At 31.4% G+C, this 14,984-nt stretch overlaps 1 protein-coding gene across 5 annotated transcripts in view; it reads right to left on the minus strand.

The window, feature by feature from the left end:
- Positions 1-77: 77 nt before the first annotated feature.
- Positions 78-14,984, minus strand: part of LOC113401309 (uncharacterized) — a 71,632-nt gene continuing 56,725 nt past the window's right edge. For all 5 annotated transcript variants that reach the window (XM_026641167.2, XM_026641184.2, XM_026641179.2 and 2 more), the window contains exons 11-16: positions 14,113-14,250; positions 7,535-7,687; positions 4,268-4,446; positions 3,065-3,268; positions 2,123-2,269; positions 78-1,796 (exon numbers count right to left, since the gene is read on the minus strand). In XM_026641167.2, the coding sequence (XP_026496952.2) occupies positions 1,569-1,796; positions 2,123-2,269; positions 3,065-3,268; positions 4,268-4,446; positions 7,535-7,687; positions 14,113-14,250 (1,049 nt within the window). In that variant the 3' untranslated portion in view covers positions 78-1,568. The remainder of the gene's footprint in view (positions 1,797-2,122; positions 2,270-3,064; positions 3,269-4,267; positions 4,447-7,534; positions 7,688-14,112; positions 14,251-14,984) is intronic.

Consider the following 14,984-nt stretch of genomic DNA (forward strand, 5'->3'; position numbering starts at 1 on the left):
CAAACTGTAATAGAATGTTTAATAAATTACATTCGACTTTTATTTATGAAACCTAAAATATGCAAATGAAAACAACCTTACACGGAACCATGTTTTATTTCAAATTCTATATGAACTAATATTATGTGCGTTTTTTTTTTTGACACAAATAAACACCAAAAAGACATTATTTGATTGTAATGTAGATACGTCCTACATTTGAATAGTTTTAAAATTGCCGATTTCATCGCCATTACAGAATACCGCTACAATGTTAAGTTACTATATTAATACAACATTTATTACAAATATTTCTAAAGTTATTACTATTCTCTAAACTACACATAAATTAATAACACATTTCATAATACTTGCAGCGCACGTCAGCTCCAAAACAACATGCGTATCTTTTATTTGTTTGGTAATAGATTAAGGAACAAAAATTATACAGAGAAAAATAAGGACAACGCGATGTTCACTCGTGTTTTTCAATGTGGTTTAATTATGAATTGAAGATTAACATTTTTTGAGATTGTAATCAGGAATTTTAGTTAGTAGTACACACTTGACAAACACGCGAGTTCACCTCGATTAGAGTCTAAATTAGATTATTTATTCCAGAACATGCATTTGTTCTTTAATAAATTTATTCATGTGAACGATTTAATTAAACTCTCTTGTATCATATATCGATCATAAGTTTAATTAATAAGTGTTTGGAGCGTTTGATAATTTTGATACATGAGCAATAAAAGTATTGCCAATAGGAATTTTGCAATGTATACAGACTTAAACCTAAGAGTTAAAATGTCAAGGAGATTGTTATTATTAATTGTTGCGTTTCACTATTACGACAAAATAGTGAACTGACATTCACATGCAAATTAATTTTCAAAGATTTTTCGAAAAAAATCCGCCAAAACTATTAAATCATTTTCCCATAGTCTATTAAGATAAACCTAGTCTATAAAGTTAAAAAAAAAACGCAGCGACGACGTCTACGAGTACATACACCAACATCTGTGTCAATCTGTACAAATAATATTTAAAAAATCATACTAAAAAAAAAGATCGACATAAGCAGAATTAACTACAGTAAACAAATATAGACTCCCCAAAATATACAAGTCATCTAAACATCAATTAAAACATTATTATGAAATTGTTTATTTAATGTATAACGAACCTAAAAGAATATTCACTTTGGATTCTACAAATACGGACATTAATAAGAGAATCTTATATTTAAATGTGTGGCTATTCGACAATAAGAATTTTATTATAATTATACATAATTATGCAAATAAATATTATATCATTAAAGTGGAATAAGTAGACAGTTGGCCGGTAACGGGACGAAATCTTTGTTATGATAAAAGATAACGTTGTAAAGAAAATTTATTTATAACCAGCAAGAATATTAGACATAGATTACAATAAATGTTGCTTAGATAATTCAAACTCGATCTGAACTGTTTCTATATTTTTCGTTTTAAATCACAACCGTCTGTGAATAGAGCCACGCTCGTCGCTTACACTAGAAAAAATCTTACGTTACATACACGGTCACTCGGTCACATTAACTGGCCTTAGCACTCTTCGTCTTTAGCATCTGAGTTGTTCGGAGTATTTCCTTCGTTGTCTTTGTCCTCTGAACTTTGTGTCTCGTCTTTTTCCTCGATAGGGCCATGCTCGTTGCGAAGACTGGACCCTTCACAGTCGCCGGTCGGACGCAGCACGAGGTACATGAGCAAGTCGGACAGTGATATAATACCGATCACTTTGTCTTCCTCGTCTACAACTACCAAACGATGCACCTGGAAGTTACATTCATTTAACTAATCATTTAGCTCGGGTAACTTTTTAAAAATTTAAATGGATTTTTTTTATGATATTAACATATTGTATACTGTGTCAAATGCCTGTCTTCCGGAAGACTAAGAATAAGTAATAATAAATTAAGTATATATCATACATTTTTAAATATCTATCTGGTTGTACCACAATGCACAAGGGACATCTTATTTCCCGCGTTTAGTGGTGGAAATGTTAATATTTATTACAGTGTCAATGTCTGGGTAACGACACATACCATCAGGGGAGCCTATTGCCTATTTTCAATAAATGTATACAAAAAAAATACCTCAGCGCGTACGATCCTTTCCATGACTTCGTATAACGTTTCATCGAGATTGCATTTCTGAACTCCTTCGAACCATTCGTTACGATGTTCATTCGCTTTCTTCAGCGAAACGTCCAAGTTATTGTAAGTCTTCTCAGCGGCCAAATTCTAAAAAAACATCGTCATAATTATTAATTAAATTCCGCAATCTGTACTTAAACTGCTGATAAACAGGCTTCAAACAGTTATTAAAAGTAAAAAGTATTAGTGAAACGAGTAACTAAGTAAATAATAAAGTGCACAATTAATATAAAATTAAAAGAGTCAATAGTTATAGCAGGTCTCATTTGTCTATTATATATTTCTATAAGTATTCGAAACGGGATTTTATTTGGTGGTCTCGTGAACAAGACATTCGTAGATAATGTCGAAATATCGAGCTCAACCAAATAAAAATAAAAGACATGGTACATATCCAGTTTCGAATACTTACAGTAATGTAAATAACCATGTTGATTTAAAATCTTATTATATATTTATTTATATTTATCCGTTTTATTGCGTAAAGTCATAAAAACACACACAAACACTGTGCAACTCGATATTTATTTCCAACTAAACAGCGGTGGACGGATCACATGATGAGAAACAAAAAATATAAATGGACCAAGGATATAACTGAATGGTATCCAAGACAATACAGACGAAAGAGAGGAAGACAAGGTCGCAGGTGGGAAGACGACATAAAAAGAATAGCAGGTTTTACACGGAGAAGAATGACACAAGATCGTACTTTGTGGCAAGCTTTAGGGGAGGCCTATGCAACTAAGTAAGACAATCTTGGCGAAACTGGTGTCGAATATTAAAATTTAATATTTAAGAAAGAAACGTATTATATAAGATTGTTAAATAAATGCTATTATTATTATAAACAGCGGTATTCCTTTCTTATTGTGAACTTACAATAACGTCAAATTTAGCATAAATATCCTTGAGGCGGCCTTCGGTGTCGATGAGGGGCAGAGCTGAAACTCGTCTATTGACAAACTTCCTCAACGCTTCGATGATCGAAGTATCCTCGGTAGCTGTTTCTATGTCCTTCAAGGTCCCGATACGAACATCGCGCAACTTGCATTGCAAATAGGATGGCTTTGGGAGCTCGTTTATCTGAAACAATCAATTTATTCTTATTTAACCCTGGATGGATTACAGGAGTTCCTAAATTATCTAACTTAATGGGACTATACCATGAAATTAATAATAATATAATAAAAAAAATACTAAGGAATAAAACTAAAACTATTGCCAGACTTCCGGCTTTTGACGGAATATGCCATTATTGATACCTCAAAATATAAAGTAACGCGGTGGACGCCGAAGTTCACGTCCGCGTTTTTTTTTTTTATATTCGACCTAATTTATCGTCCTAACCCGCTCCGCAAGGACGCTATTAATGTTAAAATTAGTGTATCCTTTATATTTAACGTATGTACGTTCTTATGACTGCTACTTCGAACGTATATTTTGAAATGAACATGAAATTATCGGACGAAATATAGATACCCCGTGATATTAATAAATTAAAATCTATTAAGGGACCTATAAAATCTTAAAATCCACATGCATGATTAAATTTCACCTTCTAATTGTAGTTAAAATTAACAATTATACAACAAAACGAAATATTATCTGATATTATAGGATTAAAAAAAACACATGGAAATTATTTTCAGCCTCGCATCACTTACCCCTTGGACAACAATACGCTGACCATCTCATAAAGCTAAATTGCCAATCAGAGCTGGATCATATACAAATTAGATCGAGGGTCATATTCATTGTCTTGACTGTAGAGGATACTTCGTCAATCTCGTCTTAGTCATTTACGAATAATTTACCTTCAGAATAGACAGACCGGACGATCTATTTGCGAGATGAGTGCAAAGCAATTAGGCAATCTATTAAACTAATAATATTATTTCAAATACTTGTGTATATTGGGTTGTTTCAGAACATCTTACAGTACATGTTTATAACACCGTTGTATATACAAAATAAAAACGCCACAAGCTTGAACGGGGTTTCTAATCGACACTTCTCAAAATCTATCAGCGACGTAATGATATATTTAAACGTAACGTAAGATACAGAACAAACCATACTTACATAAAGGAAAAGAAATCTGAGTATCCTTTTATGAGTGAGTATATAAAGGACGTTGCCGGTATCGGGGTCGATGACCGGCAGCCGATGTATGCGGTTCGTGATGAGCATCTTGATCGCGTCAAACAAGGAGGAATCGGGTCCGATAGACACCAGCGGCATTACGGATCCCTTCAGCACCTCTGTAAACATTAAATATATAACAATTAACATATCATCATTTTTATAAATGTAATTAACTTAATAGTGAATAAATTCAACGCCTAAGCTAACGTCGTACTACTGCAGAACATTTTCTTTATGTAATATGAAGGCGGACCGACAAATGACCCAACTGATGTTAAGTGGTTACTACTAGACAATTAACCATTCCTTACATCGCCCATTCGCCACCAACCTTAGGATCTGAGATGCTGTGTCCCTTGTGCCTGTAGTCACACTGACTCTCAGCCTTCAAACCGGAAAACAACAATACCAAGTATCGCTGCTTGGCGGTAGAATAAATGATGAGTGGCTGGTACATGCTAAGGCAGGCCCTATCACCAAGTGATCCGTATCTCAGCGAATCACACAAACATCTAGTTTGTTCGGTGTTGTAAGTTTAAAACCCTCGACAAATTTTAACTTTGCGTATTACGAATCTATAGACCTTCTGATACTTATTACAGATTTTTTTCATATTAATACTAGCTTCTCCGCACGATTTCGCGTTGCTTACTTTTACGCAACCGTGGGCTAGAACCACTATTGGTTCTAACCCACAGTTGCGTATATTTCACTACAGAGTGGTAGATACTGAGATAAAAATAACGAACTCTTCAGCTTTATAATACTGAGTATAGATATTATCATGAAATTAAATAAATTAGTACTTAAACAAAACGATATGTATTAAAAATAACACTATATCACAAAGCTTGTTTAAGAAAATTGTGACGAAATACTGAGATGAAATAGATATAATATCAATCACATTTAGGTAACTACCGAACTAAATTCTTCTAGCTAATTTATAAATAAATTAAATAACAACAACTTAATATCACGAAACATTACAACTTACTCAATACATATAGGATATTTTAATATATGTTTCCACTTGCTCAAATTACTGCGATAAATCATTTTGATAAGTCACCTATTTCAGTATGTTGTAGTTGCATCAATTTTATTGCAACGTTCGTGCTTTTGAATATGTTACGCTAATATTAAAGAATAAAAATTTACTGCTTATAATTTATAATCATTATAAATGAACTACTTACTCTATGAGCACTATAATTACGATAACTTAATTGTACAAAGTTAAATAAATTATATTATTCGTGGTATAATTATAAGTGATGCTTAGAATTTCTTGTGTCATATTATTCTGAAGCTTTGCGCGAAATACTTTAATATCTCAAATTCAAAATGTATATTAAATTTATTCATGTATACTCATACAAGCACTTTTGAATCGTCATTTTACAAGGTTCAATTCGACCATGTTGGGCAGACATGTTCCGATCCACAGACACAAATTAAAGTTATTGTTATTGAAATTTAAATGTAGATATCAATCTCATAAAAATGTCTTACGTATAACCTTACAGCTGCGTACATATGTAGTTAAAGAGGTTTGTTATCGCTATAAAAATGTTTTCTCATGCAAATCTTAATAACTGTCATGAGTGTTTCTGTGTTTTGGAACATTTCTGCACAAAACCATCCTATTAATCGTAGGTCTGCCACATTTGATACATTAAAGATAAAATATCGCGTATAAGTCGCTCTTGTGAGCAAATTTTATTATTTTAAAATAAAGATTAAGCAAGTCATACGAGGTCAATGCTCTAGTCCACGCAGCAAAATAATACGTTGTACCACAACGTATTAAGGAAAAACAAAGGTTAGGTGCAATCGACAATGCGATCCGAGCAAAATATTATTGCATAACAACTTACGTAATAATGTGACCATTACATGTTTATTGTTAACTTCTGTTCGAGAGTTGAGATAATATTTAACGTAAATTTAAGATCACGAGGCAAAATCAACATTCTTGTATTTAATTTACATTTAAATAGATACAATGCGAGGCATATTTCGAAAATACTTCATTGGGAATTCTGTTGAAGTCAGAAATATTACACTACTTAGAATTTACTCACCTAACTTCTATAGTTATAATATGAGCATGGACTGTTCACCATGGTATTTACAAACGTAACGTAAAACCTTTGGTTCATTGCTATGATTATAATATCAATGATTCTGTGAAGCTCCTAAGGGCATAGATTCGGGCTTAGAGTCTTGACGTTGCAGACGCATCGCATTGACATTGCCGGTCGTCACACAAATGTCGAGTATTCTTCTACATATCGTATTACGTTAGTGGAACCGGAACCGTTAGTAATAAGAGCGTGCGATTACGCATAGCTAGTCTATTAAAAAAGCGACCAAGTGCAACTCGGACTCGTCCATGAAGGGTTCCGTAGCGGCAAGTAACAAGGTTTAGGTTTATGAAATTATTTTTTTTATTTTTATATTTGAGTTGATTGAATGAAAGGTAAATTGCGGTTCACGATTTATGACGTATTAAAAAAAAACTACTTACTAGATTTCGTTCAAAACAATTTTCTATTTCTTAATTTTGGTGGAAGTTTGCAAGGTAATGTATATCATATATTTTTTTTAGTTTTATCATTCTCTTATTTTCGAAGTTACAGGGGGGAAGGACACATTTTACACCTTTGGAAGTGTCTCTCGCGCAAACTATTCAATAAAGAAAAAATTATAAAGAAACCTCTACACCGTATTTGAAGACCTATCCATAGATCCCCACACGTATGAGTTAGATGAAAAAAAAATTTTTGGTTTTCAGTTCTAGTATGGGTAAGCCCCAAAATTTCTTTTTTTTAGTGTGAAAATCTTAATACATCCACTTACCAAGTTTCAACAGTATAGTTCTTATACTTTCGGAAAAAAGTGGTTGTGACATACGGGCGGACAGAAAGACAGACATACATGACGAATCTATAAGGGTTCCGTTTTTTGCCATTTGGGTGCGGAACCCTAAAATAGGGATAAAAATTTCAAATAGTTTAAAATTGCAAGAAAATAAACAATCTTTCGCCTCAACCTCGTCAAGTGTAAAGCATGAAAACAATAAGATAATTATTACCATTACACATTTTGTGTTGCCACTTCTCTATACCTATTCACATAGATTTTGACTCCTTGAATACGCGATTAGAAAGCTACATATAAGAAGTATTTAAAACATACGTCGCCACGTCTCCAGACGGTGCTCCTCCAGCTCATCCATGGTCACGTTGGGACTGGTGTAATACATTTGCAAGATCTTTATGAAGTCCGTGATCGTGAGCATGCCCACGAACCTCTGCCTCTGTGAATCCCATAGTGGTGCAGCGCGAACACCTGCGAACAAATATTCAATAACATATTAATCTTTCTTACTTATATTAAAAAAAAAAAACATCGGCACACGTGTCACTGGGATAAGAATCATAACATCCAAATATTTGAAATGATTTAATTTTCATAATTCTGCAAGCTTGTCTTCATAATGTTTTAAAAAATTATATTATCGTTTGGAATGCGTTTTGAATGTGTGTTTATAAATTTGCCCAGTTAGTATCTTAGACTCAGCGAAAAAAATATACCACACACGAACCGAATGGAAAAGCGATCGTGTATCAAATAACAATATACTGTGTTACGTAAATTAAAAGGCAAATGTATTTTAAAAAAAAGAAAACTAATAACATTGTATCAATTCTTTCATTCTATTGTATATTTTTTCGTTTGACATTAGGTATATATTTTTTTTGTTGCTTTAAATAGCATGACATCAAGAAAAGCTACAAATTTAAACTATTCAAATTATTAACATAAAACATTTGTTGATAGAGTTCAATGACAGACACTTTTAGTTTGAATATTCAATAAAAATTATAATAGAGACGAACGAATACGTTGTTTATCAAGTATTCAAGTTACGCACTGATTTTATCTCTTTCTGTAATCTATGATTTGACATTCGAAAGAAGAAGACGAAATATTATTAAATTGACTCGAATCCACCAATTGACCATCTCGAATTTCATTTCGTGGTAGGGCTTTGTACCAGCACTTCTGGACGTACCACCCACTCATCATATATTAAATACTTATTGTTAGAATTGTTGTGTTTCGATCTGAAGGGTGAGTAAGCTACTGTAACTTCAGACACGAGGGACCTAATATCTTTGTTCCCATGGAAAAGAATGGTTAAAATTTGTTATGACGTCAACGTGTATGGGTATGGACAGTACTGACGACTCAGCATCAAGTGGCGTTACTGTGACGTTAACGCAGTACCGAACATAATCGTAAACACGTACTAATTACTCAAACAAATAATTTGAACAGTGTTTTGTATAATACTACCAAGCGGCTTTAGCAGCGGAATAAAAAGTGTATATATACATAAAGTATAACACAGAAATAAATATATTTACTGCGATTTACATGACCGATAAAATAACATGACCATCCTTATATCAAATAATAAATTGCAATCGTTATGAAATAAATAAACCCAATTAATATATTTTTGGCACTTCTCATTTTCTTTAAAAAATAAATTGCACCCTTGCAAAGCCGGGACGAGTCGCTAGTCTGATATCATTTATTTACATATCTGCGTGTCATTATTATCTTTAACAGAAACTCGTTTAAAATATAAATAATAACACTTAATTTTATTAAGTTTTAATTATATATTACGAATGAAACGAAGCCGTATAATTATTTAAATCAGTTAGTAATTAGGTTATCGGAATATGAATTATTTACTCTCAGGATTACGAATGTTACAATGTTGTTTTACTGAAGAAAAACAACAAAACAACATCGATGTTCGTAATGCATATTGTAAATATATATATATAGTAAATAGCTCGGAGACAAATATTGAACGTAAATATTATATAATATTATGTAGTAGCGCAGGGCAATGGAAGCAAGGAAATATCGTTTAATCTTATCTTGCGTTACTTGTAATTTTGAACCCGAACCAAACACTGAACAAGCCACCCCTTATATACTTATCGTCCCGTTTCGATACGAAGACTGTGTTGTTTGTGTGTGTTGGTGTTATTACGAAAAAAAGAGATAAAACATCTTAGTACCCGTGACTGCTGGCGCATTGATGTTGTAAAAAGTAACGTATGGAACTAATTAATCGGACTAGGTTCGTTTAATGATATTCAACAATGATTACTATCGAAAATATGAACTTTTTTTTCCATTGAAAGCACTAAAACTCGTCGAACAACTATGATACAAAAACATATTGACAGACAAACAGAGGAGAAAAAGGTCCTGCGACTTTTTATCTTTGCCTTTTTACATATTGATATTAATTGGTTATGGTACGAAATTATATTGCATACCTGCTTAGTTTTATCAGAACCAATGCAGACATCTGTTAAAATTGATCTGATTGTATTTATTTATCGTAATAAATGGCACAACGGTTACCTACTGTCCTGCTCAAATGTCATATGTCATGGACCGACGAACGCGTTAATATAGCGTAAAAATATTTTTCTTATTATTAACGCTCTGTAGACTCAAATTTATGACATAAGTTATGTAATCACGACGCTTATCGATTCACACTATTCGAAGATAAATATATTATTGTATGTATACTGTTTCGTGTTATGTATACCTTAAACATTAGTGTTTTTAGTTAAAATATATGTTGTTATAATATGTGTTGAGACAGTTCGATCGATCGCCATAAAAGCTGGCATACATACTTATCCACTTTATTATAACACACACCACGATATTTTTTGCTAGATTTTATTTCTATTGTATTATGTATATTGTATAAAGTTACACATGGCTCATATTAAAGGAATTTAATCAGTTGACATATTTTGCATATTCTTTCATTCAATTGTAGTCGAAATGATTTTCGTAATCGCGTGGCATGATTTTAACTCGAAAAAAAATTTAAATGATTTGCGATAAATAAATAAATAATAATCCATAAATAACTAATTCAATAGAAATACGGACCAAATAATAACTTATTAAATTTTTTACGTACGACACGATATTTGTAGTTGAAGTTGAATAATTATTTTTTCATATATTTATGATAAATATATTTTTTCTTATCCTTCCTTGCGTTTCCTAAACTTACTTTAAACATTTATTGACAAACAATCAGTTTGTTCGTGTAACGTGTAACTTGTAGATTCTACAGATCTACTGTTAAATGTTCTTCTTAATTAAAACATAATACTGATCATTATGCCTAAAATAACTTATTAAGAAGTCTATATTATTTCGATGATTTAATAGCACTAATAATGGCACTAATCACATGAAACAATATCAAAATAAAGGTGTTTTATTGCTAAAAATTATATATTTATTTTTATTAGATGTAGTTGTATACACGAAACGGGGACATACGGGGTTCGCTTAGAACATAGAATATAAAGATGTAAATACTCGACACGATTTTAATGAAATCTATCTAGATGGTTTATTTTAGATTTTAATAATTTATTTCATAAAAACTAACAATGTAATGTTGTATTCAGCCATTGCCAATCTCCACTGTAAAAAAAAAAAACATAATCGCAATATTTAAAAAAAAAGAGTTTCCCCTTCCTTGAGACAAACACAAAATCTATTATGGTCAATTAGTAGATATCAAATAAAATAAAGGGGATTATTATCACAAAATCATTTTATTGCAACACCGTAAGAAACAATACCAACCATTACAGAAGCAGTGGAGAATGCAATTTAAATATTTAAATAGGAAATCTTTCAACCAATAGAAATATCAGATTCTTTTATTATTTATCATTTGTAAAAACTTCCAAGAAAATTGCACAAGATTTAGGAGAACATAGTTTAAAATCATGTTCTATATTTGTATTTTCTTATACAAATTAATATTTATTTATTTTTATTCTTTTTTTAGATACTTAGCCTATCAAGCAAAAATATATCGTATAAAATAGTATGGAACGACGAACACCTTAAATTCCACGGGAACTGGCGTATTGTTTCTTACGGAGTCAGCGTACGATGAGATCGAATGAGAGCTGTGACAACATAAACCATAAGATAACTCGTTTTGTATACCTTTCGCATAGCTTCAAATATAATTCACAATTGAAAATAAATTCGCTTTGTCATCATTTATATACAGCGTATAAAATATCATCTTATAAATAACACATTCGCAATAATACCATCGCTGATCGAAGCATTTGTGTGCGTTTAGCTTTATTATTAAAGCATAAAATAATTGACATTTCATTTAAAATTAAACGCAAGCAGAGATTCGAAGTTTAATATTTGCCGAGTTTATCGATATAAAAAATAAATATATTGATGAAATTATATGCTTCATTGTTTAATTGAAGTATCCTTGACCTTAGGATAAATATTAACCCGACAATTTTGACTAAATAAAGTCCTTTATATTTCATTTAAAACTTAAATTATATATACTTAAAATTAGAATATTAATTCACGCTCATTAAATTTGCATTAGTCAAATAAGGTTTAAAACGGTGGCAAAATGGAAGGAATATGAGTGGAAATATGAATATTATTATATATGTACGTATAAAATACCTGGCCGTCTATTTCGAAGAAAACTACAATAATGAATAATATATGCCGCTGTGACAATGTTCTTGACCGATGAAAATCCCCTAAAACTAAAATTAATAAGATACACCTCAAGCAGTTTGGCATGACTGTTTAAGCACGGTTGGAAATCGATTGAAGACGACTCGTGCCTTAGACGACCGATTAAAACCATATTCATCAACTATATCACCATTCAAGTCGCAAATTTAGTATGAGAAGAAACCACGCCCAAAAAAAAAACATTATATATGTCGCTGGTTGAACGGCGCCGTTTAATAAAATGGCTTTGCTTTTAATTAAAAGGTTAATTTAATTAGTTGGCTATAATATATGCATTAAATGGACTATCAGAGTGTCACCACTTCGACGATCGCACACGATTTTTGATTTGTGAACAATCAATGTATTTACTTGGGCCACCTAGTAAATACATTACCCATAGACATTGGTGCTGTAAGAAATATTAACCGTTCCTCACATCGCCTCTGCGCCACCAACCTTGGGAACTAAGATGTTACGTCCATAATTAAAATATGTTCACCGCTTTGATTTCCACGGTTCATTACAGTCATACTAAACGGACAAAAATCATCAAGGAAAAAAAGCGAATATAATTATACAGATCTGTCCCAAAGCGACGTTTATATGTTGCCAAATTTAAAGATATTACAGAAGACCAAATATTCAGCCCAAAATTATAGAAGTTACGTCGTCAGATTTTGAGGGCGATTGTTTTTAAAACGGGTTGCATAGCCCCTTAAAGAACATTAAAAATACATTCCATTCCTAAAAATACATTCCATTCATAAACGGAATCGATGTTAGCCCCGTTTTTTACATTTAGTACCGCTCTAATACAAAGAAAATAATATATGTACGTGTATAAATTGATCCGTCATTGTCGTAAAATTTATGCGAACGCTGTTCGAATATATAATCACATACGAATACCACTTAACTTCCCAAGAAAGATATCCTCTGCACAAACTTCTAGGAAACGAATAAAAGTTGTAAGTTGATTTTCATCTTCAATTCTTATTTGATTACACGTTTAAAAAGAATTAGGTTCCAAATAATATCTCATTAATTACCTCTAAGTTAGTGTTCGCATAGATCAGATCATAGGAATGAACAAAATAAATTTAACTTTCTTTAGACCTGATCTAAAAAAATATTTTCTTAAAAGAACATGTATTCAAGTCTAGACGTCTCTCACCTACTTTGTTATACCTTTCGTATAAAATTATTATGTATATAGGTACTTGAGATTCTTAGATCCAGTTTCGAAGAATACGAATTCTCTGCTGAATAAAATACACCGACATACATTTCACCGAGGTACATTTCAATTCAACTCTATCGTATTTGATGTGTCGCTATAAAGTATTACAAGTGCGGAGAATAAATATAATTATAAGCTTCTTATCAACTGAATATATATTAACATATATAAATATTTCCAACAATTGTATGTGTAAATAAGTGTAAATATTCCGCAAAATATAAATAAACATTGCTCTGAAACGAATTTCTTAATATATATGACGTCAAGCTCGACCTATTTCAATACAGATCATACATTTCGTTAAACATTCGTAATCACAGTTCGTATCACTCGATAATTAATTTGGTGCGTTTGAAATTTATTTCAAATTTACTTTTATTATTTTCAAAATTTTTGGTAAACTTATTTATGTCCGTTTAAAATTTTAAAGAAATTGCAACCTAAGGGATTAAGAACCGAAGACATCCTTTCATAAAACTTTTTACTTCATCTGCTGGTTAAGAATTAATAACATTATTAATCCTTTCAACTAAAAAAATAACACGAACTGATTAAAACTTAAACACGACAAATTTTTAATCCATTAATCTTCATGAACCTTAATAAATGACAAAGTCAAAGAAATCATATCGCTTTGAAAAATCATAACATTAAGTCATACACATACCTACGGAATTGGGTTCGATCGCCGGCGATACGCAAAGGTACTACGGAAGTACGAACCTCTCATATAGTGACCCTGCAAGCTCACAAGATGTGGCTGTGGTTTTATAAATACTTTTAAATCGCTACAGTAAACAACACTTGGCGAACCAATAAAAAAACAATGTTGCCAAACATTAAATCGCATTCGTATAAACAATCTGCATTAAATCTTACTGACCGTTATAAACTAGAGCGAAGAAAGCCTTCTTCACGAGCAGCTGGGTGTCGAAGACCACCAGTTTAGCGGACGTTGGGATGAGATCGTAGCATTTGTGGAACTTGAAAAACTTCACGAATATCTGCGACTCATCTTCCTCTGAAAAACGATAAATAAAATTGAACATAAGTAGAATTAAATAAAATAGTTACAATTGAGCGTAAAATTATTTATTATTAAAACGTTTATTTAAATGCGATAAGGACAACCATGCCTTTAAGTTTTCCTTGTAGTTTTTTACGGCTTTAGTATATATTGATAACGATAATAACAATATTAAAATAAAATTGTAGTAATTGATTTGTTTTCTTCCTTATCATCTTTAACAATAAATTAAAGACATCAATTTAATTGTAATACCATTTACTAGGCAGGTCATACAGACTTTACCATTATGAAATATTCAAAATAAGATTTATGTATATATTCATTAGTATACAATTTATTCATTTATCAAAATATAGTTTATACAGTTATAATCTTGAATAAAGCAAAGAAAGATAAATATTATAAAAATACTGTAAAAATGAAACTCGATAGCTTAGTTTTTTCCTCAATTTTAATGTCACGAGGAAGTTCAGGCCAGGAAATAACATCTTAGTTTACGACAGATGCCTACACAGAAAATAGTCCAACAAACATGAACATAAACGTTATTTACATACGTAAGACATTGCAAAGAATAATTTTAATAACATTTTATTTATACCGACTACTAAATATGATCGCAATTAAATTTTATGTAATTCAATATCAAATAATTATTGAACATCGACTCAAATAACTTGCAGTAATATTTTAATGGAAATATGCTAAAATTGCAATCCCCTTTA

This window comes from Vanessa tameamea, chromosome Z, assembly GCF_037043105.1.
Source record: "Vanessa tameamea isolate UH-Manoa-2023 chromosome Z, ilVanTame1 primary haplotype, whole genome shotgun sequence".
Lineage (NCBI taxonomy): Eukaryota > Metazoa > Arthropoda > Insecta > Lepidoptera > Nymphalidae > Vanessa > Vanessa tameamea.